The following is a 24,724-nucleotide window of genomic DNA, read 5'->3' as shown; positions in this document are numbered from 1 at the left end:
AGCATTCACTTATAAAGTCTCATCCATTACAAATCCCAAGCTCGCTTTCGAACATGCCAAGAAAACAAGTCATAGCATTTACAGAGCCCACTCCGTTATACTACTACTGTATGATGTCTGATCTCAGACTGCTGTAACGCCGTTCGCATCTGCTTACATGTAACGTTCGCACTGTACATTGACGGAAATCTATGTCCATTCTCACATCGTCGTTTCCAAGTCTTTTCGCATAATGGCACCAACACTCTTGGTGGGACACTTTCTTCGAACTCTCGTCTTTCTTCATTATGGCTTACTAGTGTTGTCGTTGATTTCGCTCAGAGGTTTACCGTCCGAGCTAGTTGTCTTTGCTGAGGGAGGTGTTGTCCATGTGTACAGCATTCTCGGGCGACCCTTTTGATCCGAAGTCGAGCCTAGCGATCGAATTGTAACCTAGAGGACTGTAGGACTTGTCGAAAGAATCGGTCTCGCCTGAATTATTGTTGTCTTGCAGGATACTCGAGCCGCTTTGACTGTTCTTGGCTTGAAAGGAAGGCGAAGCACTCGAGCCAATTAAGGTGGAATCTTGCGAGGCTACGGTAGGAGAAGTCGTCCCTGGAGAAGAGCACAGTCCTCCTGCGATGCTGCTGTCCTTGGGCTCCTTTGATGGCGTATAGTTGCCAAGGGTACTTGAATAGGACGAATTGTCAGGACTGACCAAAGTTGACTCCTGGGAGAACGATGTTGGGGAAGATAGCTCTAGAGACAAACTACCGGAAGGAGATGCCTGAGTAAGCTTCTTACGGGATATGTAGTCCTTGAGGGACATGTTCCGTCTTGTAGCTTGTGTCTTTGGCGGATCATCCGGTCTGATAGAGATTGGTCCCTGAGACGACACTTCTTTTCTATGTTCGGTCTTCTTCGCCTCTTCCTGCTCTGCGACTCGGGAGTCACTTGGTATCTTCACGTTCATTGTATCTGGAAAAGATACTGGGTTCAACTGGGGAGCCCCTGAAAGCCCTGTCTGTGATGGGACCCCGGAATGTCGCGAGCTTCTGCGGGCCCATATAGTCCGATCGTTGACCAACTTAGCAAGTGAGTTGTCTTCATTCAAGGTGGCGTCAAAATCACTCAAGGTTTGGCGGAGGAGTGGAGACGAGTTGTGAATTTGTTCCGGTGGCATGTTGAGTCCTGTGCCCTGCTTCGGAATGCTATTGGTGACCGCCAGGGCCGGCGATGATGGCGCAAGCTGCGTACCTAACCTGTGACCAGATGACTTTAATCCACCTCGTACTGTTGAGGCTCCCTTGGGTTTCACCCAATTCGCAGCCTGCTTCGCAATCCTGTCGGCTAGATCATTGCCACATATCTTGACGTGAGACTTGATCCAACGGAACTCGACTGTGAGTTTCAAGCTGCGAATCATACTCGTCCAATACCATATTTCATGTCTTGCAAAGTGACACTGGGGGTACTCGGGATGATCCCGAGCCAGATCTCTCAAGACCCGCTCACAATCGGTATATATGACCACTGTGTCGTAGCTATATGGTGGTGGACCTGAGTTTTCCAGGTAAGCATAGGCATTTCTGAGTGCTTTTGCGACTGCAACGCTCTCAAAAAACTCTACTTCTTGTGGCTCCTGGATGTTATAGCCAGCGGCCTCCCACTTCCTGTTGTACTTCCACACCACTGAGATACCCGCTCGAAAGGGGTTCGTAAACCGCGACGCATCGGTCCAGAAAATAAAGCGGCGAGACACTGGCGAGACCGTCTGTTGGGCTTCAATATCTCTGAGGGCGGAAACGCAAGATTCCGACTCTGTCTCGATGAAGATGTCTTTGTTCATGTATCCAATCGGCTTCATGGACTTCGGAAGATCCTCTCTGATGTTCCTGATACTTTCTGTTGAGCGTATGTCAACGCCTCCAAGTGTCAGGTCCAGCCTCCTCAGGCTATAGATCCCCCGGAGCAGGAATGCATCGATTTCATCGAGCTCCCTTCTATTCACAGGATCGAGCTTATAAACTTCCCCTTTCAAGTAGTTTTGTATGCCTTCCTCAACCTTTCGTGCAACCCAGGGGTCATTGAGATTTGGATTGTTCCGCCGAAGTCGCTTCGAATATTCCCAGTTCACACCTGTTCCACCCTGGAAAGGTACATGCTGACCACTGGAAACGTCATCATAGCTGAAAAGGGTATCTGGCCCCTTCCGTTTGCGCGGTTTCATCAGTTCTGTTGGTGACTGAGCCGGGCTTTCTTTAACAGTCGCCGGTGCTTCATTTTTAATATGCTCTCTTGAGCTGTGACGGTCATCCCTAGCTCTGTTCTCGTCCTGTCTGGGCGAGCGTCCTGTGCTCCCACTTTGCACTGTGGGAGGAATCTGTTGCTGTACTCTTTTCTCGGGCCCTTTAGGGGCCAAGAGTGAAGCGATTGAAAAGAATGGTGGTACTGAAACATGTCTACGATCAGTACTTCCTGCTCGGCCGTAGTCGGTAACGCTCGAAGTTTCGTGACGTCGTGTACTTGTCGATACAGGACCAAGGCTACTTTTATCTCGCGCCAGGACAGAGGCTGTTTGCGGTACCCTTCTCGGCGTAGAGTTAGTGTAGATGGCAGTACTCTGGTAGTGAGACGCGGTGGAAGATCCACATCGGACGGTATCATTCGTGTCATATGTCGATTGTCTAGACTCATGAGCGTCCCCTTCTATATGGTCTGTTAGCTTCTCGCTTCATGGTTCATGTTTATCAGTCAGGCATATACTTACCCCTGAGATCACCAAGGTTTCGATTTGTTGGCGCAATATGGCGACGACCTAGAGCTCCTGCTGCTACTGTTTGAGCTCTACCTGTCCCTCTTGGGCCTGAATTGCTTGGTGCTTGGCGTCTGAGATCATGTCTCCCGGGAGGAATCTCAGCGCGACCCATCCAGCCAGCTGATGACAATGGTGTTAAAGGTTACACAGGACGAAGTCGCTCTCTCTTTTTAGAGTTCCAATTTGTTTACGAGCGGCTGAAGGTGCATCCAGTGTGAATGCGCAAAATCAAGATTGTATGAGGAGAAAAGAAGAGACTGTGGCCCACATTTCGAAACGAGACCTTCTTATAACGTGTGCTAGAAAAGAGGAGCATATTATTTCCCAAAAAATGGTGAAGACGAGTGTGTCTGCCATTTGTGAAATAATGGGTAGATAGATGCCAAAGAGAAAGCGTAGCGCTGTGTCCTGACATGAGTAGCAGCATATGCATCAAGATGAGATTTGCTGACTCGGAAAGATGGCGGACTACCCAGGGATATATCCTGTCCCAGCGATGGTGATGACAAAGACTTCGGGCGTGATGTCGGTTCAAAACTTATCTCTTTGGCGTCGGCATTGTTAGTTGGATCTTCACGACTGTTGTTTGTCACTTGCATTGCTGCATGATGTGACTCAGTCAATACGATTTTGATATGAGTCAGGGTGCTTGGGATGGTACCGGATGTCAACCATAGTTGTAAACAGTTGGGGTTGAAGGGTGGATTGGGATCACGGTCGGAATGCGGGTCGTAATGCGTAAATGGATGCATTTGCCTTCCTGATTACATATATGAGAGTCTTACTTGCGCTGAGTCAAGACAAATATTTCTCTGAAATACAAGTCGTACTCACTGCGCGAGTGAGTTCAGTCGAAAAAGTTATGTGGTAATGTTCCATGCGAGGGTATGAAAGGACCTACGACGAAGGGCCTGTGAGGGATGAATCGAGAGTAGTCGACTATGAATAACGCGACTCTAAATATCGAGAACTCAACATAGTGCGGTACTCTACGTAGGGGAAGTCCTCCCTGAGAAGAAGGGAATTGCGACAACCTAGTTCTTTGTAAACATTATAAGAGGCTTTGTCTCAGTCGGAACGAGATCAACTGTCTCGTTCCTACCAAGGATCATGAATGCAGATCAGAAATAGGTAAGCATTGTGATAACAACGGATGACTTCGTACACAGTGTGGCCGTTCTGTTATATTTGCTGTGCCTGATTAAGAGTTGTTGCGCTGTAACTATTTGGCAGTGAGTCCGGTTCATATTATTGTACGTTGAGATAGTACCTCGCAAGGCTAGCTGACCTGAGCTGGACACGAATATATATATAAGCGGCACTTTTCAAATGTCGTCACTCGACACCGCAAAGATGCAGATGATATTTTGCGAGGTTGTCGACGCTATAAGGGATTGAACAGTCGTCACCGCCATATACATACAGTACAAGGGATTAGTTTGGCACCGCTCTAGCAGCAAGAAGCTGCCTTGAGTGCCGCCAGAATCATTGTCTTGTCAATTTAGTGTCGGTATCAGGGGCATCTATTGGCTAGTAGATACGAAAGCTGAATATGTGCTGTTGATGCCAAGAGATGTGATGTTGAAACTGCGGAACATTCCATTTAAGGTGTAGGCATCGGGACTGTCAGCTATATTATCAATAGAGTGGCAAATGTTTGTGCTTCCAGTGCTGTTAAATTATGTTCTGAGTGTTGTCATTATGCTCGTTCCTACTTTGCCTAATCTGAAAAGTCACAGGACGTGTATGATTGCGATTGTTCACGGAAATTGCACACTGTAGAGGTGAGTCACAGGTGTTGTAGCAATGGCTTTACTGTTTGATGCGTATGTGATTATTTCTGGAAGGGCAGGTCAAATAGACGTACGAATAGCCCGCTGCTTCTCTGTTTACTATAAACACCACTTCAATCACCGTTTCAAGCACTACAAATCCAGATATCCACAGAAGAGACATCAGAAAGCAGCCGGGCCACAGACTATTCACTAAACCCTCCAACACACAACCAATCACCCACCGACGATGCCACAGAAAGCCTCTCCGCGTTGTGGTCTTCATTGATAGCGGAGCACAGAGGAAATGCTTCACACTGAACAGATAATACCCCTGATCTGAAAGTACTTTACTCCATCTCTCATGCCGCGGCTCGTGGTGGTCGAAAAGTTCATTTGGAAGAGGACTTGGCATGACCTTCAGGCGTTCAAGGTAGTAGTCATTGAGTCGGTCATCTGTGGTGAAGGGATGCTGGCGAACGAACTTGATCCAGCGTTGCACAATACACACTGCATGAGGGATCGAAATCTCGTACCACTCTTTATGCTTTGTTAGGCACCTGCATTTAACCTGAGCCCTAAAATTAAGTAGCTCTAGATGAACGAGACATTCCGCCACATAAGCATGTTTGAAGTTGTCAGTGGTAACGCCTAAGGCGGTCCCGATATCTTCGAGGTCGGAGAGACATTTCATTGTGTGAGTCTCGAACCGGGAGGCAGGAACTTCGCTGTATCCGATCTTCACCAACGAGGGGTTGCTAGGACTTTTGAGGATATAAATATGGCCATGTTGGGAGTCCCGCTTCTTTGTTATGGGCGATAGAAGTTTTTTACGGAGTAGCTCATCGATCAACTGTGGACTTTTGTGCTTCTTGCTGGGGGATGATGGGTGAGGAAGTTCGACTTTCGGTGCGGCAGGAGACGTAATCGCACGACCGCTGCGGGTGGTTGACTTTGAAAAATGGCTGGGTGGAGAAGGAGTGGCTGCTGGGCTCTCCAAGGATATGGGGATAGAGGGAGGGACTTGGCAAGTATTGGTGTTCGTATTCCCGGGTTCACTTATTGTTTGTGCCAGTGTTTCGAGATCTGGTGGGCTTTCTATCCCCGAAACCCTGTTTCTAGCATTTAAAGGTGTCGTGGGCTCTGAAGATCTCTTGGCTCTAATTCGTACTTTTGATGAATATGGAGACGTTCTGGCGGAAGAAGCTCTAGGGGACGGTGTATAAGTTGAGGCGTTCTTGAGCGGCGTTGTTGGCGGTGTCAATAGACCTGATGCAGACTGTACTGCTGTACGTCGACCATTGGGGAGATTGACATTTTGGGGGCCCATATCTATCTCCCATGATGTGGGTCCTAAAGCATTGTGGATTTTTGATTTGAATGTCTCGTTGTCATCAATGTAGATATCATTGTCTCTGCCTGCTTCCTTATCGGAATCCGGGTCTTCACAATGAGACACGCGCCGAGGAGCCATTGCGTGTAACTGAAATATAGGAATGGGGTACAAAGTCGGGCACGACCGGAAGCTCGGGACTGCTTAAGTATAAATTGTCAGCCCACCCCAATGATCAATATTGCGGTGGCTGTAAAGCATATGCAAGAATGTTTCAAGACCCTGGCGCTTGAGGTCGCAGCCTTGCGAAACGGACCGAGACTCGCCGAGCAGACTTGACATATCGCACTGCATCTGCCGGGTGCAAGGCTTGCCAATCAAACCCTCCAGTCTGTGCCAATGAGCTCTGTGATAAACTTAGCAATCAATAAATGTTGAGAGCTGAACTCTAAACCATTGCGATACCATACTGAGGTTATGAGATAAAGAAGCGTTCTGAACAACACATGTCTCGTCTAGGGGCTCCCCTGGTGTAGTAAATGATAGGCTGTAAGCTAGGTCACTGTGCAGCATCTATTCGTTATGCATTGCATGAGCTACAGCGTCAGTAGCCAAGCCACAAGGCGCAGTTGAAAATAGACTCTGAACGAAGGCAAGGGAATGTGCAACGATGTACGATACGAACAAGAAAGACTAGTTACTGAATGATATGACATTGAATGTATATCTTTCATTTGGGACTATACGTGTCTGAATAGTCAGTGACCGTTGAAGGCCTGTCGTCACTTCAGGGTGACAGGGTCCCCTATCTGCTGGGATCCTTCATCATACCGTCGCTCATGCTGTCATTGTTGAATTAGACGCCCTCCTATGCGGATGTTAAATTGTGCTTTTGTGGTGATACAAGCAGGTTGATCAGTGTCTTAGGGCATGTTGAAAGATGCTGTTTTTTCAGATCGCCCGTTAATGTTGAAAATTGTTGAAATTACCCCGACGCCTCGCTTTATGCTGGTTGAATGAAAAGCGCTACAGGTAAGTAGGGACTAGGTGGGAGACTTTAAAGGAAAGAATGAGTATGGTGTAAAGCTTTATAGCTGTACCCCATTGACCCCCTCAACTCCGTTGCTTGTATGGTCGCCGTTGGTCGGCGGAGGGAAAGTTTTTTTGTCTAGGTCTTTGACTTCAAGACCACTAAAAAGTGGGAATATGCCATCAGATATGTGGTAATCGTTATGGACTGTCACTATATGTCAGTTCGTTCATTCCAATGGGATGACTGACCCCACCTATGTTAACAAGGTACCAAGTGTCTACGACCTCCTGGATGAGGTATCTCGATGAGCTTGTTGCGTCATAACAGTGAGCCCAATCTTCGCCCAAGCGGTAAAATTCATCTTTCCAAGCCAAAAAGCTTATCGTCTCGACAATGGTAGGTTGGACGATCTCCTTACCAGGAAATGCGCCCCACGTGACGGCATTCGCACTATCGTCTGGCGCATTGGTCTTCAAATCACCCGTTTTGTTGACTGCATAGTAAGTCATGTCGGGATCGCGTTCGATTCTGGTAATGACTTCAGCAATGAGCTCCGGTGATATGAGAACCTCCAGATAGCCTTTCTGGTAAACATATCCGTTCTTTGGACCCCAGCCATAAACCGGGTCTGATGATTTTACACCATTGACTGCTGGCTGAGAGTTGATAGTTATGATGCCGCGTTGATTTAGCTCCACCAAGTGGTCCTTGATCGAATCCGCTTCTGCTGTGATGGGAGATTCGCTCCAGGGCAGACTTGACAATTTTCCTTGCATATACTTGACGAACAAGTTGGAAATATCCCTTAGGGAGCTGGGGTGACCCCATAACTTGATGTTGCTCTCGTTGGTCCCTTTCAGACCAATACCGTACGAGTCAAGTTCGCCATAAGCTGGTGATCGCGCATCGCCCCATCGACCATTTGGGAACTCATCCCATTCCTGAGTACGTGCAATGTACGAGTGATTGCGATTTCGCCAGAATATTGGACGGACGTTCTCGTCGCGACGGTTGAGCCCAAGGGATTGGCGCCATGGCAAAGGCTTCTCACCCACATCTGGTATCAGCTTGAGTTCTTCAAGGACCATCTGCGTGGCCTGAGCAAGATTCATCGTGTAACTATCTCGTGAGCAGGTTTACAACCCGTGTCGTAGGAAAAGGAACTTACAAATGCAAATGAGAAACGCCAGCCTCGATCAGACGTCGACACATCTCAGCCAAAAGACCAGTTCCAATTCTCCTTACCTCAGCATCGTCATTCTTTACCGGCTCCAAGACCTTGGTCCAATGCTCTGGGATGACGCATCTGGACCAATTCGCTCGTCGGAGAAACGCCGCGTGAGTTTGAATAGGCATTATTCCGGGAATTATTGGAACAGTGATGCCTTTTGCACGAACTTTCTTCATCCACTCAATGAATATGTCTACGTCATAGAACATCTGTGTGACGATGAAGGTGCCTCCGGCATCAACTTTCTCTTTGAGATGATCGATGAGCTCGTCGATATCCTCATTATCGTCACAACCCTCAGAGTATCCGGCTACGCCAATATCGAAATGATTGCCGTATTTCTGCTTGATGTACTTGACAAGGTCACGGGCATAGCGGAAGCCTCCCTGTACTGCTTCCCATTTCTCTTTCTCGCGGGGCGGATCACCACGAAGTGCCAATATGTTTGTACAGCCAGCTTTATAGGCATCAGCAAGAGCCTCATCTAGCTTTGATTGCTCCATGTCAGTGCAAGTCAGATGCATGCACGTTTCCAAGCCATAGACCGACTGCGCCACATTGACCATTTCTGTGGTGAGTTGTGAATTGCGGCCGCCAGCACCCCATGTCACATCGATGAAAGAAGGGCCTAGACCGTGCATGCGGTCCATTCGATCGTATAGATTCTGAACACCTTGGGCAGTTTTAGGAGGGAAAAACTCGAAGGAAAAAGTCGTCTTGCCGGCCTCCCTGGACTCGGCGAGCTTTTCGGAGATATGCATGGCGAAGGTACAAATCGAGTCGTATATAGAAGAAAGGGTTCAGACGGGCTTTGAGGCAATTGACGCTGTATGTCTTCGCCTATAAGCATATTTAGCGAGAATCGAGCCATAGACAACACGAAGGCTGACTGGAAGTTATATACCTCAATTTATAGGAAGAGTGGTCGAAGATGTTCTCCTCCTATAGAGCGACTGACTGTTTGCTATCCTAGATATCGAGCGCGGGCCCAACGATCAGCTAGATCCCGCTGCATGTACCACTAAGAGGATGAAGAGCAGGAGAGGGTGGAGGTCAGAGGTCACAGAAATAGTAGTAGTGATAGTAGTTGGCGGTGGGTAATTCTAGAGGTAAAGTATTTCTCGTAAGAGACGATCAATCGGTCACCGAAGATCACCCCGCGGTGAGTTTGCGCTGAGTGGTGAGCAGTGAGCACCCGCTGTCACCACTAACCACGTCAAAGTTTGCATAACTAACGACGTTCCACAGCGGGGGAGGAGCCAAGACGCGGACGGGGGTCATTCGGACTTTGAGCTTTGGCGGACGGTGTTTTCTGTTTCATGATGCCTGCGCACGCCGGTAAATTCGATTTCACTACGTCGGCTCCGACTCCGGCTCACAACCGTCCAATTCTCCGGTTCTGGGAAGGCATCTTCTTCCGGATGCTGTAGAGGGGTTCATTTGACATGAAAGCAACTTTATTGCTATCTCACCCACGTGCGGCCTACTTCATCGGTTTACCGAGACCGATATTCCGCAAATTCAGCCTCCTAACCGTCAGTAGGCCCCCAAAGCCTTATCCTACTGCGTCAACACCTCTCAATATCGAGAATCTCTCCCCCGTTTCTCTCCGTTCCTGAAGACCAGCACTCGAAAATCATTTCACTGCATCCAATCGGCATGGTGCCTCACAAACGCCGCATAGTCGGCACGAGCCTGAAAATGTACTTTGACCTGCATCGAACCCAGGAATACATCGAGGGCATCGCCAAGTTAGACAAAGATGCTCAAGAAGTAGACGTCGACCTCTTCGTCATTCCAGACTTTCTCAGTGTCTGCACCGCCGTTGAAATATTAAAAGACACAAACGTTATGGTCGGAGTACAGGACTCGTACTGGGAAGATGCTGGCGCACATACTGGCGAGGTATCGCCCTTGAATATCAAGCAGGCTGGTGCTTCACTTGTTGAGCTTGGTCATGCAGAGAGAAGAGCTCGCTTTGGCGAAACAGATGAGACGACGGCTAGAAAAGTAACAGCTGCGACGCGTAACGGGCTCACACCCTTGGTATGCATTGGAGAGAAGGAGCGTGGTGCGAGTGCATCGCAGTCTGTCGGGACTGCCATAGCAGAATGTGAGAAACAGGTAAAAGCAATCCTCGCAGCGGCGCCGGACGATTCAGATCTCATACTTGCCTACGAACCAGTATGGGCAATTGGTGCGGCGAAGCCTGCCGATGCAGACCATGTCGTTTACGTGACGAAAGCAATCAGGCATATGGTCGCCAACAGAAAGGGACGTACAAGAATTCTCTACGGTGGCAGCGCCGGGCCTGGCACATATAAAGCGCTTGCAGATGGTGTTGATGGATTGTTTCTCGGTCGATTTGCGCATGATTTACAGAACCTCAAGCGAGTCATCGAAGAGGTGGGACGTGGCAAATAGCCTGACCGTACCCAGGCTTGGTAGCACACAATTATGATGACGATCCCACGACCCACGATCCTGTACTCTGCGCAACCCGAGACGTTGAGCAAGATAAGAGCTTGCGTACGACCGATATTGTGGCAGGTCACTCTCAGATAAAGCTCTGATAATGTTTTGATGGCAAACAGGCCATTCCGGGCCGAAGACACGATCCGGTCTTCTCCAGATCGTAAGACATAGGCTATCCCGGTCGCAATCTTCCAACTCGTCTCGCAAACGAGCATAAAGCCTGCTCGAGACCATGAGGTGAAATTAAAAACCTGGCATGGATAGGGCAGGAGAGTTTCTAAACTGTCTGATATACAGCACTCAGGATTCTCAACTGCAGTAAGACAATATAGGTAATACGCCAGTCAATACAGCCGCATGCAGTACAAGAGTCGGAAAGCCAGAATAGCTTTGTATTCTCGAAGGTAATTAGTGCAAGCCATCTATAACGATGCTCCTCTGGAAGCTTGCTCCACTGGGAACCTTCCTAAAGTAGTTTAAACACTGGCGATACCAGCCAGGTGATGTTTGTCGATCCGATTTGCGACTGGTGGTTTCGACTCACAGTGACCGAGGTAGGCGCCGACCTGCCGAATCACAACGCTCGCCAAGAGACTAAACAGATAATTTATTCTGTATTATGGAGGCGAGATCTTATCTCTTGCGCTGCGCTTCATATTCTACTCTGTAGTTTCCCCCAGACTATTATGGCAGATGCCGTATTGGTCCAAGGACGAACCCACCTGCCGGATTGATCAGCGCGCCATGTTTACCACTGCATTCATGGATATCAGCTAAGGGCTTGAGGAGCTTCCTCTAGGGAGGCTATAAAGGGTTTGCCCAGCACCACTCGACTTGGTTTCGTCCAGCGACAGATTACGTATTCATACTCACACCAGAAAATTCAATATGTGGACACCCGTCGTAGTCATCTCGAGCCTTGCACTGGCGAGTGCTGTTGTGGTCCCTCGCGCGGCCAAGTACGATGGCTACCAGGTTGTACGCCTTGAGGTCGGCAAAGAGGCTTCCCACGTCAACGATGTCATCTCTAAGCTTCAGTTGGAGACATGGAAGCCCGCACGTGAAGATGCTTTGGCTGACGTCGTGATCCCTCCTGGTGTTCAAGAGGCATTCAAGGCTGCTACCGCTCATCTTCCATCTGTCGTCATGTACGAAAATCTGGGCGAAGCCATTACGAACGAGACTATTGTCAGCACCTACGCTGGTAAGTCCGGCCTGCTTCGTAACGTTATGGATTTCTGACCATCCTCCCAGTTGATAGTACCTGGTTCAATGCCTACCATAGCTATGCCGATCATCAGCAGTTTCTGAAGGACATGCAGAGCACTTATGCCAGTCAATCAGAGATCGTAAGTGCAGGAAGCTCACTCGAGGGTCGTCCCCTGAATGGTCTTCATTTCTGGGGCAGCAGCGGCAAGAACGTGAAGCCTGCCATTATCCTCCACGGAACTGTCCATGCTCGTGAATGGATCGGCACTATGGTCGTCGAATACTTCTTATATACTCTCCTGACCGGCTATGCCAGCAATTCAGAGATCAAAGCATTCGTTGACAAGTACGACTTTTACATCTTCCCAAACGTTAATCCTGATGGCTTCGTCTACACGCAAACCAACGATCGTATGTGGCGCAAGAACCGTCAATCGACATCTGGCTCTTCGTGCCTCGGCCATGACATCAATCGCAACTGGAACTACATGTGGTCTGTCACTGGCGGGGCCTCTACCGACCCATGTGCGCAAGACTTCAAGGGCAGGGCCGCTGCCGATGCGCCTGAGACCCAAGCCCACCAGAGCTTCATCCAGAAAATCAAGAACCAACAAGGTCTGAAGCTGTATATCGACTACCACTCCTACTCTCAGCTGTTCATGTCGCCCTACGGATACTCCTGCTCTGCTCTTCCAGCCAAGAACACCGAGTTTCAAAGCCTGATGAAGGGTACTGTTGCTGCCATCAAGGCTGTGCATGGTGTGTCATTCACCTATGGGCCAATCTGCTCGACCATCTACCAAGCCACGGGCGCTTCAGTCGATTATGTCTCGGACGTCGTCAAGGCTGACTACATCTTTACCTCGGAGCTACGCGACACTGGTAACTACGGCTTCCTTCTCCCTGCCAACCAGATCGTCCCATCTGGCGAGGAAGCATATGCTGGACTCAAGTATCTCCTCCAGAATATGAAATAAGCCGTGTAAATATATGCTGGTGTTGACGTTTGGAGTTTGGACATGAACAATGCATTGTAGAGGCGGTCAAAAAGCACAGCAGAGGAGTTTGGGGAGGTGTAGTCCGACGAGTCACGAGACATAAGCCGGTGGTTGTTGCATTTCAGGAGCTTGATGGCCGGTGCTCTATCGGGTGTGAACATTCAATGAAAGAGTCGAATGATCTCATATTGCTCGCCTCTTGACATATTACGTGATGGCTTTTCCCTCGCCTAAGAAAGGCCCCAACGCCTCCCTGGGCCTATTGATGTTACCTCACGACGTGCTCATGCTATGTGGAAAGACGGTCTTGGATTATTCGCGAGCCATTTGAGCGTGCTGATGGTCGTATGCAAGACGTATTGAAATATGCTCGTTCAGGAAGCGAAGTTGAACAGCTGACAGTCTCCGACAATCATCCCATGTATTTGGATCGCTCGATACAGCTCTCCTAAGGTTGTTCTGCCTCATGACGCATCTGTGGGCTTCTTAGCTCCCGTCTTGCCGGAACTCCAGCTAGTGGGGTTATACGGGATACGCGCAAGGTCCTCTGCCGTTACCACCGGATGCGTGACGATTTGGTGCAACTTACGTAGTAATTAATGGTCGAGTTTGGAGTTGCGGGGTGCGTTGTGGCGCAGGGCTGTGCCAAGGGCATGTCAAGGTTACATTCTCCCATTGATCCGTCTTCCAGAAAGTCTACCTGTGCTGGCTACAGGGCACTAGTCACCGATGATCCATTGTTCAGACGTCCTGATCTGGTAGACCTGGGCCAAAAGGCATTAGACCCCTTCACTGTGGACTATCGATAAGCCTGAAATAGACATAGGGTCGTACAACCGTACGGCCCGTACCACTATAGACATTCACGCAATGGCTTTCGACAACCATGGATCGGTGGCACCATTACCTACACAACGCTGCAATATGACAGTTTTCCAATACAGATCTACATGTCCTATGGTAGCTTTCGCCATTTAGTCTCGATAGATGTATGGGCCGCGTAGCACACGCCCGAAGCGACCACTCCATCTCTTCGCCTTGTCGTATGGAGAGCATCACGAATACTATCGGTTAATTCGGAATGGACGGCACGTCTGACATGAGGTCATAAGTTCGAAGTAGTCGATACATACTGCCATGGCAGATATAAAAGAGGTCAGGACTCTCGCCGAAGTCGAACATCAGTCAACAGCAACAGCAACATAATTCAACCCAATCCAACCCAACCAACGACCATACAAACCCACCTTCTCCAACCACCAATCCAAGTCCAAAAACCAACATGAAGACCACCTTCGCAGCCCTTGCCCTCACCCTCACCCTCACCTCCACCGCCCTCGGCGCCTCCATCAGCGCACTCAACAACTGCGGCACATCCATCTGGGTCAAAGCCGACAGCCAGTCCTCCAGCGGACCCATCACCGAGATCGCAGCAGGCGCCACCTGGACGGCCAACCTGGAGACCACACAGCAGGGCAACGCCGTCAAGTTCTCCAACTCCAACACCGACTTCACCAAGCCCATCAGCTTCGACTACTCGGTCACCAACGGCGTCAACTACTATGACGTGAGCAATGCGGCGGGCCAGCCGTTCAGTCTGGCGGCTGCGGATACGCAGGGAGGCAGTGGTGCCTGTCCGAGTGTGATGTGTCCTGGGTCGGATTGCCAGGCGGTGAAGACTTGTGGTAGTGACAGGAGCTTCAACATTAGGGCTTGTTAGATAGGAAGATGGACGTACGGGGTAGGCTGTTAGTATAGCACATCTTAATTCATAATGTATGCCTCTTGATCGCATTCTCGGCCTCCTTCTCCTGCCTTGTTGCATGTGTTGCACTATCAAAGATGCGGTATTTGGGTGTGAACAAGCCCATCTTGTCTATCGACGTATATTTTGCTCCAATTAATGTTCTCTTTATCTGAACGGATTACGTGTCTGGTCATTATAAAGACGGTTCAAGGGGTTAGCGGAATCCGGATCCAAGGTTACCTCCTTGGTAAAGAAAGGATAACGACAAGATTCATGTCATCCATGTCAAGACCATCGAAGTCGGATATAATGCATACCACTAGCTGAATCTTCTATGCCTCGATTGCTAGGCACGTCTTCTCACACATAATTACAACTAGTGGAACCCGTCTTGGTTTTGGACTGAACATTCCGTGTCGATCGTGCCGATGCCCCGCTATACGTCCACACGGAAATTTGTTCCTACGTTAGACACGCTGTACACTCGTAGTGAACGGAGTCTGTATAGATCTCCCTAGAGGTGCAGACTTCCGGTGGTTAGCGGAGCAGATTGGTAGTACAGTAGAAGTATATTCAGGAGAGGCGGAATGAATTGAATGGGCCTCGGCTCTTAATTAGCAACGCGTTCTCGCGCGTCGTCGCGTTCCAAGCCGTGCACGTGCCAGAACATGTTCCCCCAGCCTCCTTCAGCCAACATTAATCATCAACTATTATATCTTGACTTTCCGTCGGCCCATCTGGCCATCTCACTACTTATCCTTGCATCCTTCTTTCAGCACCTTCCTTGGACACTTTCATAATTCTCCTTATTCTACAGAACACCTCCAGGATGAAACGGTCGTATAGTCAACTCGAGGCTGAAGCCTTTCCGGAAGACCCCTGTCAAAAGCGGCGGTCATATGGGGTTCAATGCCAGGTCCAAAACGACCATTGTCCATCCTGGCTCCCCTTACAACAACAGTCTTGGCTGCTGCCCTCCCGTTCCGAGGTTCTCGACTATTTCGACTTTCATCGACACCGTTTTTCAACCAAGAACGACTACGAAACCATCTTGAAGCCACAATTGGAAGACGCATTCGCACTCATCACACAGCAGAACCTCACACTGGACCATATACACGCCTACGGAACCCGATGGCTACTCAACCGCGGCTTATTATATGTTGTCGCCCAACCAGTCGCGGACGACGTGCTCGTCTTCCGCGAGTGGCAAGCACTGCGGAAATCTCTCCTGTGGCTGCGCTCCAGAAGCCCGTCAATCGTGCAAAGGGCGAATTTTGACGCAACCATCCAAGCCATGGATGCTCCGGAAGCATTCGAATTCTCGCTCGAGACGTTGCGTGCTACGAACGAGCATTTACAAGTCCTCTGGAGGCAAAGCGCAGGCAGTCCCATGGAGGTCCCCGAACCTTCGTATCTGGATACGAACATCGCGACGCTCCGGCAATGGGACGACATGGAGATCAGCTCTCCGGCCTGTTGACATCGAAATCGACTTTTCGCTTTTATTTGTAACAAAAAGAATGTACGATACAGACATGGCTACACGAAAGCCTCATTCTCCTTATAGCTAAGGTACGGATCTACTCGGTTTCAGGCGTTGGCACGGCGGGCATTACATCAAAGGGATTTGACATTTAGACGAGCGCATCTTCGTCCGAGAAATAATCTAAATATTAATTTTAACACAAAGAGCATAACATCACTTTACCATATCCCGCGGCCGGTCAACCGCTACTGTCAGCACTAAGGGCCTCTCGAGAAGTAAACCACAGTGACGCATACATAAAGTATGAGCTGTCCACTTTGTCTTTAGCCAACAAACTGTCGTGACAGACGACGACCTCCTGATTATGGAGGCAGCACTAGACCTGGTACCTGCCCAGGGCCTAAAGCGACGCAGCATTCGTCCTGATTCTTGCAGCGAAACGACCGAGCAACAATATTTTAATTTCCAAGTCGCCAATGATGGTCTTAACGCACTAACAGAGCCATATTATCCAGTATATGATGATTCCCCAACGAGATGATGCACTATAAGTCTCGCTACTCGATGCGAATCCTGCTATGCAGGTCCAGCTTATCAAGAATCTGACCAGCTCTCCGACTCAACCAACCGCCAATGGCTGTCTCCTGTACATTGCTAGTGAGTATCGTATTACATCCATGACATTAGGCATCACAGACCAAAGAGTGCATCGACAGAGTGAGCAAATGTATACAAAGGGTGTTGCTAACACATAAACAATCCCTAAGACAACAAAGAACCACCACACCAAAGGTGTCAATGCACCAACGATGCCGCCAGGAGTATCCACTCTTCATGTCATTGCCAGACGCATAACCCGATGTCCAAACCCCATAAATTCCCCAACAGCCCGCCTTCGCTAGTCGGCATCTCGGCTCGGCTCAACTGTCAAACACGCGCGGGGCCGCCCTGCATGAAAGCATTCATAGGCATTACTTACCTCAATAACCACATACATCTCCAATTGCTTTCCTCTTCGAAACCATTGACCGTCCTCCATTCCACCCTATCCCAATCTTCCAACTCCACACCCAATCAATCAATCCACAATGGCAGAAAACCTCTCCTCCCAACCCCCTCCCTCCACAGCCTTCCTCCTAAGCTACCCATCCCCATCCATCCTTCTCGTAACCATAAACAAGCCCAAGCAACGAAACGCCATCTCAATGGGTACGTCCGCAATCATCCCTCCCTCTCTCCCAATCATCTCCCCTTAATATACAAACAAACACAAACAAAACACACATAAATCCCACCCAAACTAACACAACCCTCCCCTTCCCCCCCGAATAGCACAACACTGGGAAGCCGACGCAATCTTCAAATGGTTCGACGCCGAACCATCCCTCCTCGTCGCCATCATCACCGGCGCCGGCGACCTCGCTTTCTGCGCCGGCCAAGACCTCAAAGAACAAGCCTACCTCGACCACCGCAGCAACAACAAAAGCAGCACCACCAACAACAACAACAAAGACACCGCTTCCAACCCCCAACCACAACCCTCCTCCCGCCTCGGCCTGCCCCCAACAGGCTTCGCCGGCCTCAGCACCCGCACCGGCCGCAAACCCATCATCGCAGCCGTCAACGGCGCCGCAATGGGCGGCGGCTTCGAAATCTGTCTGAACTGGTACCTACCTATCCCCTTTTCCCTCCCTCACCAACCCATATAAACCCCCCCTTTTCCCTCCCCTCTCCCCTCTCCCCTCTCCCCTCCCTCCCATCCCAAGCACTAACGCAACCCCCAAAGCGACATAACCCTCGCCCTCCCAACCGCCACATTCGCCCTCCCCGAAGCCCTCCGCGGCCTCTACGCCGCAGCAGGCGGTCTCGCACGCCTCACCCGCACAGCAGGCATCCACATCGCATCCGAACTCGCCCTCACAGGCCGACGCATGAGCGCCGCCGAAGCCCTCTCGCACGGCCTGATCAACCGCGTTGTTTCCCCTCCCTCTCCCTCTCCTCCAAGCCCCTCCACCCCATCCTCATCCCCATCATCAGCCAGAGAAACCCTCCTCAACGAAGCCGTCGAAATGGCACGCGCCATCACACTCGCGTCGCCGGACGCGGTGGTTGTGACGCGCGCGGGGATTCGCGAGGCGTGGGAGACGGCGAGTGTGGTGCGGGCGGGCCAGGTGACGGCGGAGCGGTACGGGGAGGCGCTGTTTCGGGGGGAGAATTTTGGGATTGGGGTTCGGGCGTTTGCGGAGGGGGGGGGCAGGGGGAGGAGGCCGGTTTGGAGGCCTTCTAGGCTGTGAGGGGATGGGTGGGATCTTTGGGTTGGGGTTCTGGGGGGAAGGGGAGATGGACGGGAGGGGATGGGGGAAAGGGGAGAGGGATGGGATGGGAGATGGGAGATGGGAGATGGGAGAGGGATGGGACATTTGGGGGGAAATGGGGATGGGACGAGGAAGGGGTTGTAGGTAGATATTGGAGGAAGGGAGGGAGGGAGTCTGGGCGGTGTGTGTATGTAGTGCGCAGTGGTAGTTCTTGATGATGTTGTTTATATCAGATGAGAGAGATACATGTATGCGCACGTGGACGGTCTACGACGTACGTACGACTCACGAAGAGTCCAGTCAGTCCAATGTTGCCTGACCCAAGTCCTCACGCGCATCCAACGTCAAGTCCATCACTCACGCCCAACAATGCACACACGCACGCACGCTCTATACACGAAACATCTTTCGATTGTTTCTAATCTGCTAGCTTGCTTGCTCGCTTCTTCGTCCGTCTCTCCCGCCCAGCTTAACGACCTCGCAAAAGCAAAGTTGCGAGGTCTCCTGCTCATCAGCAGTAGTCGCCGGCCCACTCACGACGCACCAACTCCCACAACTCCCACCGCTATGACTTCGGCTAGAATGAGCCTACGTACATGGCACCTGGGCCGAAACCAAAAACCCTATCGCCATCCCAAAAAGGAACGCAATCACAGACGCGCGCGCGCGCACGTACACACACACACACATCATGGCACCGCAGCTGGAATATCATGGAAAACTGAAGTTTTTGCCGCCCGTAATCAGGTTCCGATTTGAGACAATCGAGAATGCCAAAAACGCAGTTCGCCTGTCTAGAAGGTTTCTGACCAAAAGTCATCGTTACAGACTGACGCCGGGAACATCTGCCCCAAAAAATTGGATCTGAGTCGAGAAAGTCGAAAAGTGAACAAAAGAAATATTGAGCGGGGGCATCAAGCGTAGCACACGGAAATGGTGCGCGTCCAGTCGATAAATATTACTATTTTTACATCGAAGCGTGTGGTCGTAAGCGAAAGAGAACATCTCATGCACCAATGTGGAAAGCGTTATCCGGAAAACAGAGGTGGGGGAGGATGAGACGCTGGAGCCTTGGGTGGTGCCATATCAGTCGAAGCGGGTTCAGACGGTGATGCTGCCACGTCCTTCATTTCAACGTCTTTGCAGGGCTCCGTAGTGGCAGGAGAAAGCGACGAAGACTCGACAGCGTTCTCTGACTGTGACGATGGTAGCTCAGGGATCTTGTTAGCGACAACGGCTGCCTGCGCCTTGGCTTTACGGCTCGTGTAGTCGCTAAGACTGAGCTTCTTTCGCGCAGGACTGGGAGCAACAGCATTACTGACAGAAGGCGAGAGGACAGGTGGCTGGCTCGGCGCTGATGGTGACTGAGAAGATACCGGACCCGTGGGAGGAGCAAGAGACGCAGGCGTAGCGGTGAGTGGAGCGGTTGTTATAGGTTGAGGTGAAATCTCTGGTGTGGGAAGCTCGACGTGTAAGTCGGACGACGGCCTTTGAGATGATGCGAGAGGCTTTGATTCATCGACTGAATCCTCCAATTTTGGTTCCCATGGTGGCGGCGGCGGCTGTATTTGAGGATGAGCAGCTTGCGGTTCCGGGGCTGTCTCCATCTGATGATCATGAGTATCATGAAGGGAACCCGCCTCCACTGGAATCGGTTGGTTCTCGGCGTCGGCGTCGGCGTCGGCGTCCTTCATCTCAGTGTCTTGCACCTCAGCGTCTGGTCCTGCTGAAGTGGTAGACGATTTCGAGTCTTGGACTGGGGATGAAGCAGCCTTGCTATTGGAACTCGCAGATCCTGGTGAGGGCGGAACAGATTTGCTCATAGATGCAGCGCGGCGCTTCTCCAATTCCTCTCTTCGTAACCGTTCCTCTCTTGCCCTTGTCAGTTGAGCTCGAGCTGGAGAGATAAAAGGCTTAAAGACCACTGATGGACGTTGAGACATTATCTCGTCTGTTTGCACCTCTTGATCATGGTATGGCGGGCGGGGCTTCACACGCAGGGCGGCAGGTTTCTTTGGTACTTTTCGGCTCGCGACAGGGCGACGAGTGGGAGGAGACGGTTCATGCTGGCCGATTTGTTTCTGCATGGTGTTAGCCTGTGTCACCATCGCCCTTGCCCTACACGAAAGGGTGAAAAGGGACGGAAACACTCTTACCGATGAGGAAACGCTGGGTGTATTTAGTGTTGACCCACCGCTGTTCCTCTTTTTCCGCTTGTTGCCATGATTTTGTTCCGATTCATGCTGTTCAGAGGACCTGATGAGTGCAAGCATTTTTCTGGTCTCGCGGTCTGTTGGCTCCGCATTGCCATCGGCCAAGGAGTGCGCAGTCATGGGTGTGTTGTCACGACTGGCCGGTTTGCTTCGGGATGAGCTGTATGTAGACCGGGTATCTGCATTGTCGTCGTCAAGATCCATGCGGTGTATTGCCTCGGAGCCAGCTCGACTGTTCGTCGCATGACCAGTGCTGATAGGAGAGATCTGCTGCTTCCTGCCTTTCTTCGGCTTTCTGCGGCCAGAAGTGTCCAACACCGCATACTGGCCGTCAGTGCGATGCGCCCGCTCCAACAAGCAATCGACAGCTTCTCGACCGCAAGCACAGCCTCCAAAGTTCTTGAGAGCACCAGTCGCCCATCGCGATAAGTCCTCCATTTTGTGAATGCCATTCACAGCAACATTACCATTCTCGGCTTGCTGTTGAACGCGTCGCGCAATGTCAGTGTCCAGGTCCCATTTGACAGTGAGCACTTCGCCTGCTTGAAGGTCTCGGAGGGAAATGAAGCAAAAGTGGTAGTTGCGATCAGCAATGAACGTTCGAAGTTCCACGTTGGGATCACAGCTTCGTCGTACGTATCGCATCATTGTTCCTTCTTTGCGTGTGTCGATGGCGAGAGGAAGGTATGGTGGGATGAATACGAAAGGCTCTGGGTGCCGTAGCGTATGCCAACGATTCAAAGGATCAGAAATGTATCGCTCTTTGCGCTCTAATCGGCCCCGAAGCTCACCAATGTAGTGGCCTTCTGCAACGGGGTCCTCGACCGTAAGCCACCTCCATATTGGACACAATCCAGATCCTTCAACTTTGGTGTCAGTATCCTCGTGCGAATGTTCGTCTATTCGTGGTGCGCAACTGTCCAGCTCTTGGATCGAAGCTTCGAGCCGTTGGAACACCTCTTGGGGTTTCTTTCCATCAGTGACCTGGGCTAATGTCTCTGGGTCTTCGAGCCATTCGAGCAGATCTTTCGGCATCTGAATGTCTTCGTAACGGTTTTCTGACACCTCAGTATGGGGTTCACCGCGATAGAGTTGTAAGAACTCGGAAGAAAAGTAGTCTCCACAATGACCGTTTGATTGTGGCGTTGGAGGCGACTTGACGGGACTTTGGCCGTTGACCAAGGTCGATCCAGCTCGTTTCCTTGGCGGTGCGATAGAGGAGGCATTGTTTAATGATGGGACGGAGGGAGAGGGTTTATGGGACGATTTCTGCCGTTTGGTGGGAGGTTGATCTCTGGGGCTTCCACTTTTACGGTCTTGCACAAAGTGGTCATTCTTATCGTGCGCCCAGCCGTTGATTTGTATTGTTGAGATGGATTCTTTGCCCTTCTTCTTGTGGCTCTTAGACGCTGGTTTCTTGATCTTCTTGTCATTGGCATTTCCGGGATCGCGTATCGTTCTTTGACGGTCTCTTGCAGCGCTGGCATCGAGCTTGCGAGGAAGGCAGTCGTTACATTCGTGGACCTCTGGGACCTTGTCAGTGCCGTAGTAGCAGGCAATGTGCTGCCACGAATTGCATTTTTCGCAGAGCACGGTGTTTCCATCGTCATCCTCGAAGCCGCAGATGCACTTGATGGTGTAGCTTTCTTGTGTATCCTGCACATCCTGAGTGTCGAAGCCAGCGTGGCCGTTGGCAAGGGCAGGAGAGTAGGGCGCCAGCGGCGCAACTGATGTCAGCTGCGAATCAGCATGCGGCCTGATCGAAGAGATGTCTGTCATAATACGGCGAAGGGTAGATGAAGAAACGAGGGTGTGGTGGTGTGGTTCAAACGCAGCTCAAGCTGTTCTTGACCTGGATCGCATGGCGACCAACGCAACAACAGCGAGAGCGCGCCAAGAAAAAACGACAGCTATCGAGTCCTGAGACCGACAGAGGTCGATTACGGTGAATTGAAGAGGAGATGAGCCAAGGGTGGAAGGTGTGGCTCAAGGTGTTGACGAAGTGAGTGAGTGGATCGAGTCGAACGGGTAGCGCAGCGAGGTCAAGAATTGATCGAAAGATGGCGAAACGAGACCATACGAATGTCTTATCATAACAAGGGGATCTGACGGTGAAATCGAAGGATAGATGAGGGTGCAGTCGTGACGAGACGAGGAGCGAGAGCAGGACGGGCGAAGGGGCAGAAGGGCTGGAGAGGGTCGGACGGTCGAGACTCGAGTAGAAGGCGCGATAGTAAAGGTCAGAGAAGGTGAGATTGGGGAAATGTGAATTGGAGAAGGCAGAAAAAGCGTCGTGCGGTCGGGGTGAAGGGAGTTGGCGACGAGAGGGATTGAAAAATCAGTTGAGAGGAGAGGGGGAAGGAAACGGCAGGCCAGCAGATGAAGCAGAACGGTGTTGCGGCCAAATTGCAAGAAGCCAGATGATTGGGTGGATGGAGCTGGAGGCGCGCTAGTCCGCTTTGGGCGTCTGGCGATTTCGTCTTTTCTGCCCGTCTTTGCATTTTCGCATTTGCGCACTGCTGGGGAGTCGGAGGGGTGGACCATCACAGAAGACAAGACTGGGCAGTCGAATAGCTAAGAAAGAGAGAGATAGAGAGAGATGGATCGTGTGTATGATGATTTGCATGGACCTACTAATATAATAGCGAGCAAGCCAACAGGCGTAGGCATGAGCTGGCAATAGTAATAATAATCATAAGAAAAGAAAGGACAGCGGCAGGGACAGCGAGAGGGACAACGACAGCGTCAAAGACACGAAGGCGGCGACTAGGGGGGGATGCAGAGTCATCAGAGCGAAGAGAGCAGGGAATAATGATAATAATAATAATAATAATAATAATAATAATAATAATAGTGATGATGACTTGGTTATGTTATTATGAGAGAGAGAGGATGGATGCACACAGGTGGGCGCAGCACGGAGACACTTCCCCATTCCACATAATAATTAATTACATTGCACTAATTAATCACTCTCAAGACTCAACGCAACCAAGGGCAGCTGAAAGACAGGTAATTTACGGTAATTTAAGGGCAATAAGACATGGACGGCCACAGGCAGCAGCAGGACTAATTGGTACTGAGTAGTTTAGCGTCCCGAATCGTGAATCCTGCTTTGACTTGCTTGGTGCGCCAATATCGCACAGTGCACCCCAAAGCCCCAGAGCCCCAGCTAATTAGTCGCCTAGTGGCGCCCATTCCCTACACTTTCCCCCCCTCCCTTCACCCCCTAAAATAGGCCCCCGGATAGCCCCCAATAGCCTCCCATAGTCCCCCCAAGAGGAGCCTGCCTGCGCGAAAAAGGCCCTTCTTGTCTCCAAATAGGTATAAGAAGCACCCGCCCATCAACCTCCAAGGGCTCCAAACAAGGCTGTCAACGCGCGCGCGCACGCTGGTCTGTCTTCCTGTCTATACCACCACTACGACCTCTCCTGCATGATATCGTGCTACAACTCTCTTATACACGACCACAGCATAGGTATATGCACGAGTCGACAGAGAAGCTATGATGGCGTCCGTGATCATTATTCCTGGCGGAGTGCTTGACTTGACGCTGAGTCCGCAGGTAGACCCAGCTACTATTCTGCTTACTGCCGCTGCTGCTGCTGCTGCTGCTGCCTACTTCTACTGTCTGCGGGTGCTGCCTGGTGCGTGCCTGCTGACACACCACCATTACCGCGAACGGAACAGCGTGTCATGTAGTCCCAGCTCCAGCCAATCAAGCCACCCGAATCCCCTCGGCAACACGGGCAGCCCTTCCCCAGCTTACGTGAAAACATGGGTAATTTAACATGTTAACATGGTAAACATGGTAACATATAATATGGACTGGTAATTACTGACATGCCAGCCTTCTTCTTATCCGGCTCAGCTTCCCCGCAAACATCCGTCTACTCCGTCTATCCAGTTCGTTATCATCAACCCTGCTACCGTCTTGTTTCCCTTGCTTCTTGATTCTTTCTTTCTGCCTTGCCATTGCTGTCACTCTATCACATCATCTAATCATCGCTGACATCTTCCGTCGTGCTGTTGTTGCCTTACAGCCTTACTTGTGTCTGGCCTCATCATCTGTCTGTCATGTCATTTTCCTCTCTCTCTCTTTCTCACGTCAG

The 24,724-nt window shown here is 50.7% G+C and overlaps 11 protein-coding genes across 11 annotated transcripts; 6 read left to right on the top strand and 5 right to left on the bottom strand.

The window, feature by feature from the left end:
* Window positions 1–290: 290 nt before the first annotated feature.
* Window positions 291–2,909, bottom strand: EJ05DRAFT_516604 (uncharacterized protein; the record flags this gene model as incomplete). Its single annotated transcript, XM_033748656.1, has 2 exons — window positions 291–2,688; window positions 2,750–2,909. The coding sequence occupies 2 exons, from the start codon at window positions 2,907–2,909 to the stop codon at window positions 338–340; spliced, it is 2,511 nt and encodes an 836-aa protein (XP_033605604.1). The 3' UTR covers window positions 291–337.
* A 1,648-nt stretch (window positions 2,910–4,557) lies between these two features.
* Window positions 4,558–6,043, bottom strand: EJ05DRAFT_481987 (uncharacterized protein; the record flags this gene model as incomplete). Its single annotated transcript, XM_033745129.1, has 3 exons — window positions 4,558–4,573; window positions 4,665–4,722; window positions 4,801–6,043. The coding sequence occupies 3 exons, from the start codon at window positions 6,041–6,043 to the stop codon at window positions 4,558–4,560; spliced, it is 1,317 nt and encodes a 438-aa protein (XP_033605603.1).
* A 473-nt stretch (window positions 6,044–6,516) lies between these two features.
* On the bottom strand, window positions 6,517–9,408 carry EJ05DRAFT_27726 (methylenetetrahydrofolate reductase 2). The gene is made up of 4 exons (XM_033740407.1): window positions 9,071–9,408; window positions 8,104–9,006; window positions 7,189–8,054; window positions 6,517–7,139 (listed from the first exon to the last, which is right to left on the bottom strand). The coding sequence occupies exons 2-4, from the start codon at window positions 8,925–8,927 to the stop codon at window positions 6,991–6,993; spliced, it is 1,839 nt and encodes a 612-aa protein (XP_033605602.1). The 5' UTR covers window positions 8,928–9,006; window positions 9,071–9,408; the 3' UTR covers window positions 6,517–6,990.
* Window positions 9,409–9,611: 203 nt separating this feature from the next.
* Window positions 9,612–10,590, top strand: EJ05DRAFT_506775 (triosephosphate isomerase 2; the record flags this gene model as incomplete). The annotated part of the gene is made up of 2 exons (XM_033747857.1): window positions 9,612–9,660; window positions 9,710–10,590. 2 exons carry the CDS (start codon window positions 9,612–9,614, stop codon window positions 10,588–10,590), a joined length of 930 nt encoding a protein of 309 aa, XP_033605601.1.
* Window positions 10,591–11,060: 470 nt separating this feature from the next.
* Window positions 11,061–13,137, top strand: EJ05DRAFT_27593 (uncharacterized protein). Its single transcript, XM_033740392.1, has 2 exons — window positions 11,061–11,845; window positions 11,896–13,137. Exons 1-2 carry the CDS (start codon window positions 11,530–11,532, stop codon window positions 12,825–12,827), a joined length of 1,248 nt encoding a protein of 415 aa, XP_033605600.1. The 5' UTR covers window positions 11,061–11,529; the 3' UTR covers window positions 12,828–13,137.
* A 926-nt stretch (window positions 13,138–14,063) lies between these two features.
* On the top strand, window positions 14,064–14,568 carry EJ05DRAFT_506773 (uncharacterized protein; the record flags this gene model as incomplete). The annotated part of the gene is made up of 1 exon (XM_033747856.1): window positions 14,064–14,568. Exon 1 carries the CDS (start codon window positions 14,131–14,133, stop codon window positions 14,566–14,568), a length of 438 nt encoding a protein of 145 aa, XP_033605599.1. The 5' UTR covers window positions 14,064–14,130.
* A 743-nt stretch (window positions 14,569–15,311) lies between these two features.
* Window positions 15,312–16,306, top strand: EJ05DRAFT_472077 (uncharacterized protein). The gene has a single exon (XM_033743106.1). The coding sequence runs from the start codon at window positions 15,425–15,427 to the stop codon at window positions 16,076–16,078; it is 654 nt and encodes a 217-aa protein (XP_033605598.1). The 5' UTR covers window positions 15,312–15,424; the 3' UTR covers window positions 16,079–16,306.
* An 866-nt stretch (window positions 16,307–17,172) lies between these two features.
* EJ05DRAFT_491220 (ClpP/crotonase) lies at window positions 17,173–18,378 on the top strand (the record flags this gene model as incomplete). Its single annotated transcript, XM_033745963.1, has 3 exons — window positions 17,173–17,293; window positions 17,417–17,750; window positions 17,871–18,378. 3 exons carry the CDS (start codon window positions 17,173–17,175, stop codon window positions 18,376–18,378), a joined length of 963 nt encoding a protein of 320 aa, XP_033605597.1.
* A 35-nt stretch (window positions 18,379–18,413) lies between these two features.
* Window positions 18,414–19,341, top strand: EJ05DRAFT_27540 (uncharacterized protein). Its single transcript, XM_033740390.1, has one exon. It carries the CDS (start codon window positions 18,646–18,648, stop codon window positions 19,156–19,158), a length of 513 nt encoding a protein of 170 aa, XP_033605596.1. The 5' UTR covers window positions 18,414–18,645; the 3' UTR covers window positions 19,159–19,341.
* EJ05DRAFT_27524 (uncharacterized protein) lies at window positions 19,293–22,494 on the bottom strand. The gene is made up of 2 exons (XM_033740388.1): window positions 20,556–22,494; window positions 19,293–20,480 (listed from the first exon to the last, which is right to left on the bottom strand). The coding sequence occupies exons 1-2, from the start codon at window positions 22,389–22,391 to the stop codon at window positions 19,428–19,430; spliced, it is 2,889 nt and encodes a 962-aa protein (XP_033605595.1). The 5' UTR covers window positions 22,392–22,494; the 3' UTR covers window positions 19,293–19,427.
* Window positions 22,438–23,289, bottom strand: EJ05DRAFT_27514 (uncharacterized protein). Its single transcript, XM_033740386.1, has one exon. It carries the CDS (start codon window positions 23,154–23,156, stop codon window positions 22,599–22,601), a length of 558 nt encoding a protein of 185 aa, XP_033605594.1. The 5' UTR covers window positions 23,157–23,289; the 3' UTR covers window positions 22,438–22,598.
* Between the last annotated feature and the right edge of the window lie 1,435 nt (window positions 23,290–24,724).

This window comes from Pseudovirgaria hyperparasitica (assembly GCF_010093815.1).
Source record: "Pseudovirgaria hyperparasitica strain CBS 121739 unplaced genomic scaffold EJ05scaffold_1, whole genome shotgun sequence".
Lineage (NCBI taxonomy): Eukaryota > Fungi > Ascomycota > Dothideomycetes > Acrospermales > Acrospermaceae > Pseudovirgaria > Pseudovirgaria hyperparasitica.
This window is presented reverse-complemented; position numbering and strand designations above follow the sequence as displayed.

Coding starts and splice junctions, on each gene's coding strand:
- EJ05DRAFT_27726 (XM_033740407.1), bottom strand. CDS start 8,927: ATGCATATCTCCGAAAAGCTCGCCGAGTCCAGGGAGGCCGGCAAGACG. Junction 8,055..8,103: donor GGCGTTTCTCATTTGCATTT/GTAAGTTCCTTT, acceptor CTCACGAGATAG/TTACACGATGAATCTTGCTC. Junction 7,140..7,188: donor TTGGTACCTTGTTAACATAG/GTGGGGTCAGTC, acceptor ATATAGTGACAG/TCCATAACGATTACCACATA.
- EJ05DRAFT_27593 (XM_033740392.1), top strand. CDS start 11,530: ATGTGGACACCCGTCGTAGTCATCTCGAGCCTTGCACTGGCGAGTGCT. Junction 11,846..11,895: donor TATTGTCAGCACCTACGCTG/GTAAGTCCGGCC, acceptor CCATCCTCCCAG/TTGATAGTACCTGGTTCAAT.
- EJ05DRAFT_472077 (XM_033743106.1), top strand. CDS start 15,425: ATGAAACGGTCGTATAGTCAACTCGAGGCTGAAGCCTTTCCGGAAGAC.
- EJ05DRAFT_27540 (XM_033740390.1), top strand. CDS start 18,646: ATGTATGCGCACGTGGACGGTCTACGACGTACGTACGACTCACGAAGA.
- EJ05DRAFT_27524 (XM_033740388.1), bottom strand. CDS start 22,391: ATGACAGACATCTCTTCGATCAGGCCGCATGCTGATTCGCAGCTGACA. Junction 20,481..20,555: donor CACCCAGCGTTTCCTCATCG/GTAAGAGTGTTT, acceptor AACACCATGCAG/AAACAAATCGGCCAGCATGA.
- EJ05DRAFT_27514 (XM_033740386.1), bottom strand. CDS start 23,156: ATGGTCCACCCCTCCGACTCCCCAGCAGTGCGCAAATGCGAAAATGCA.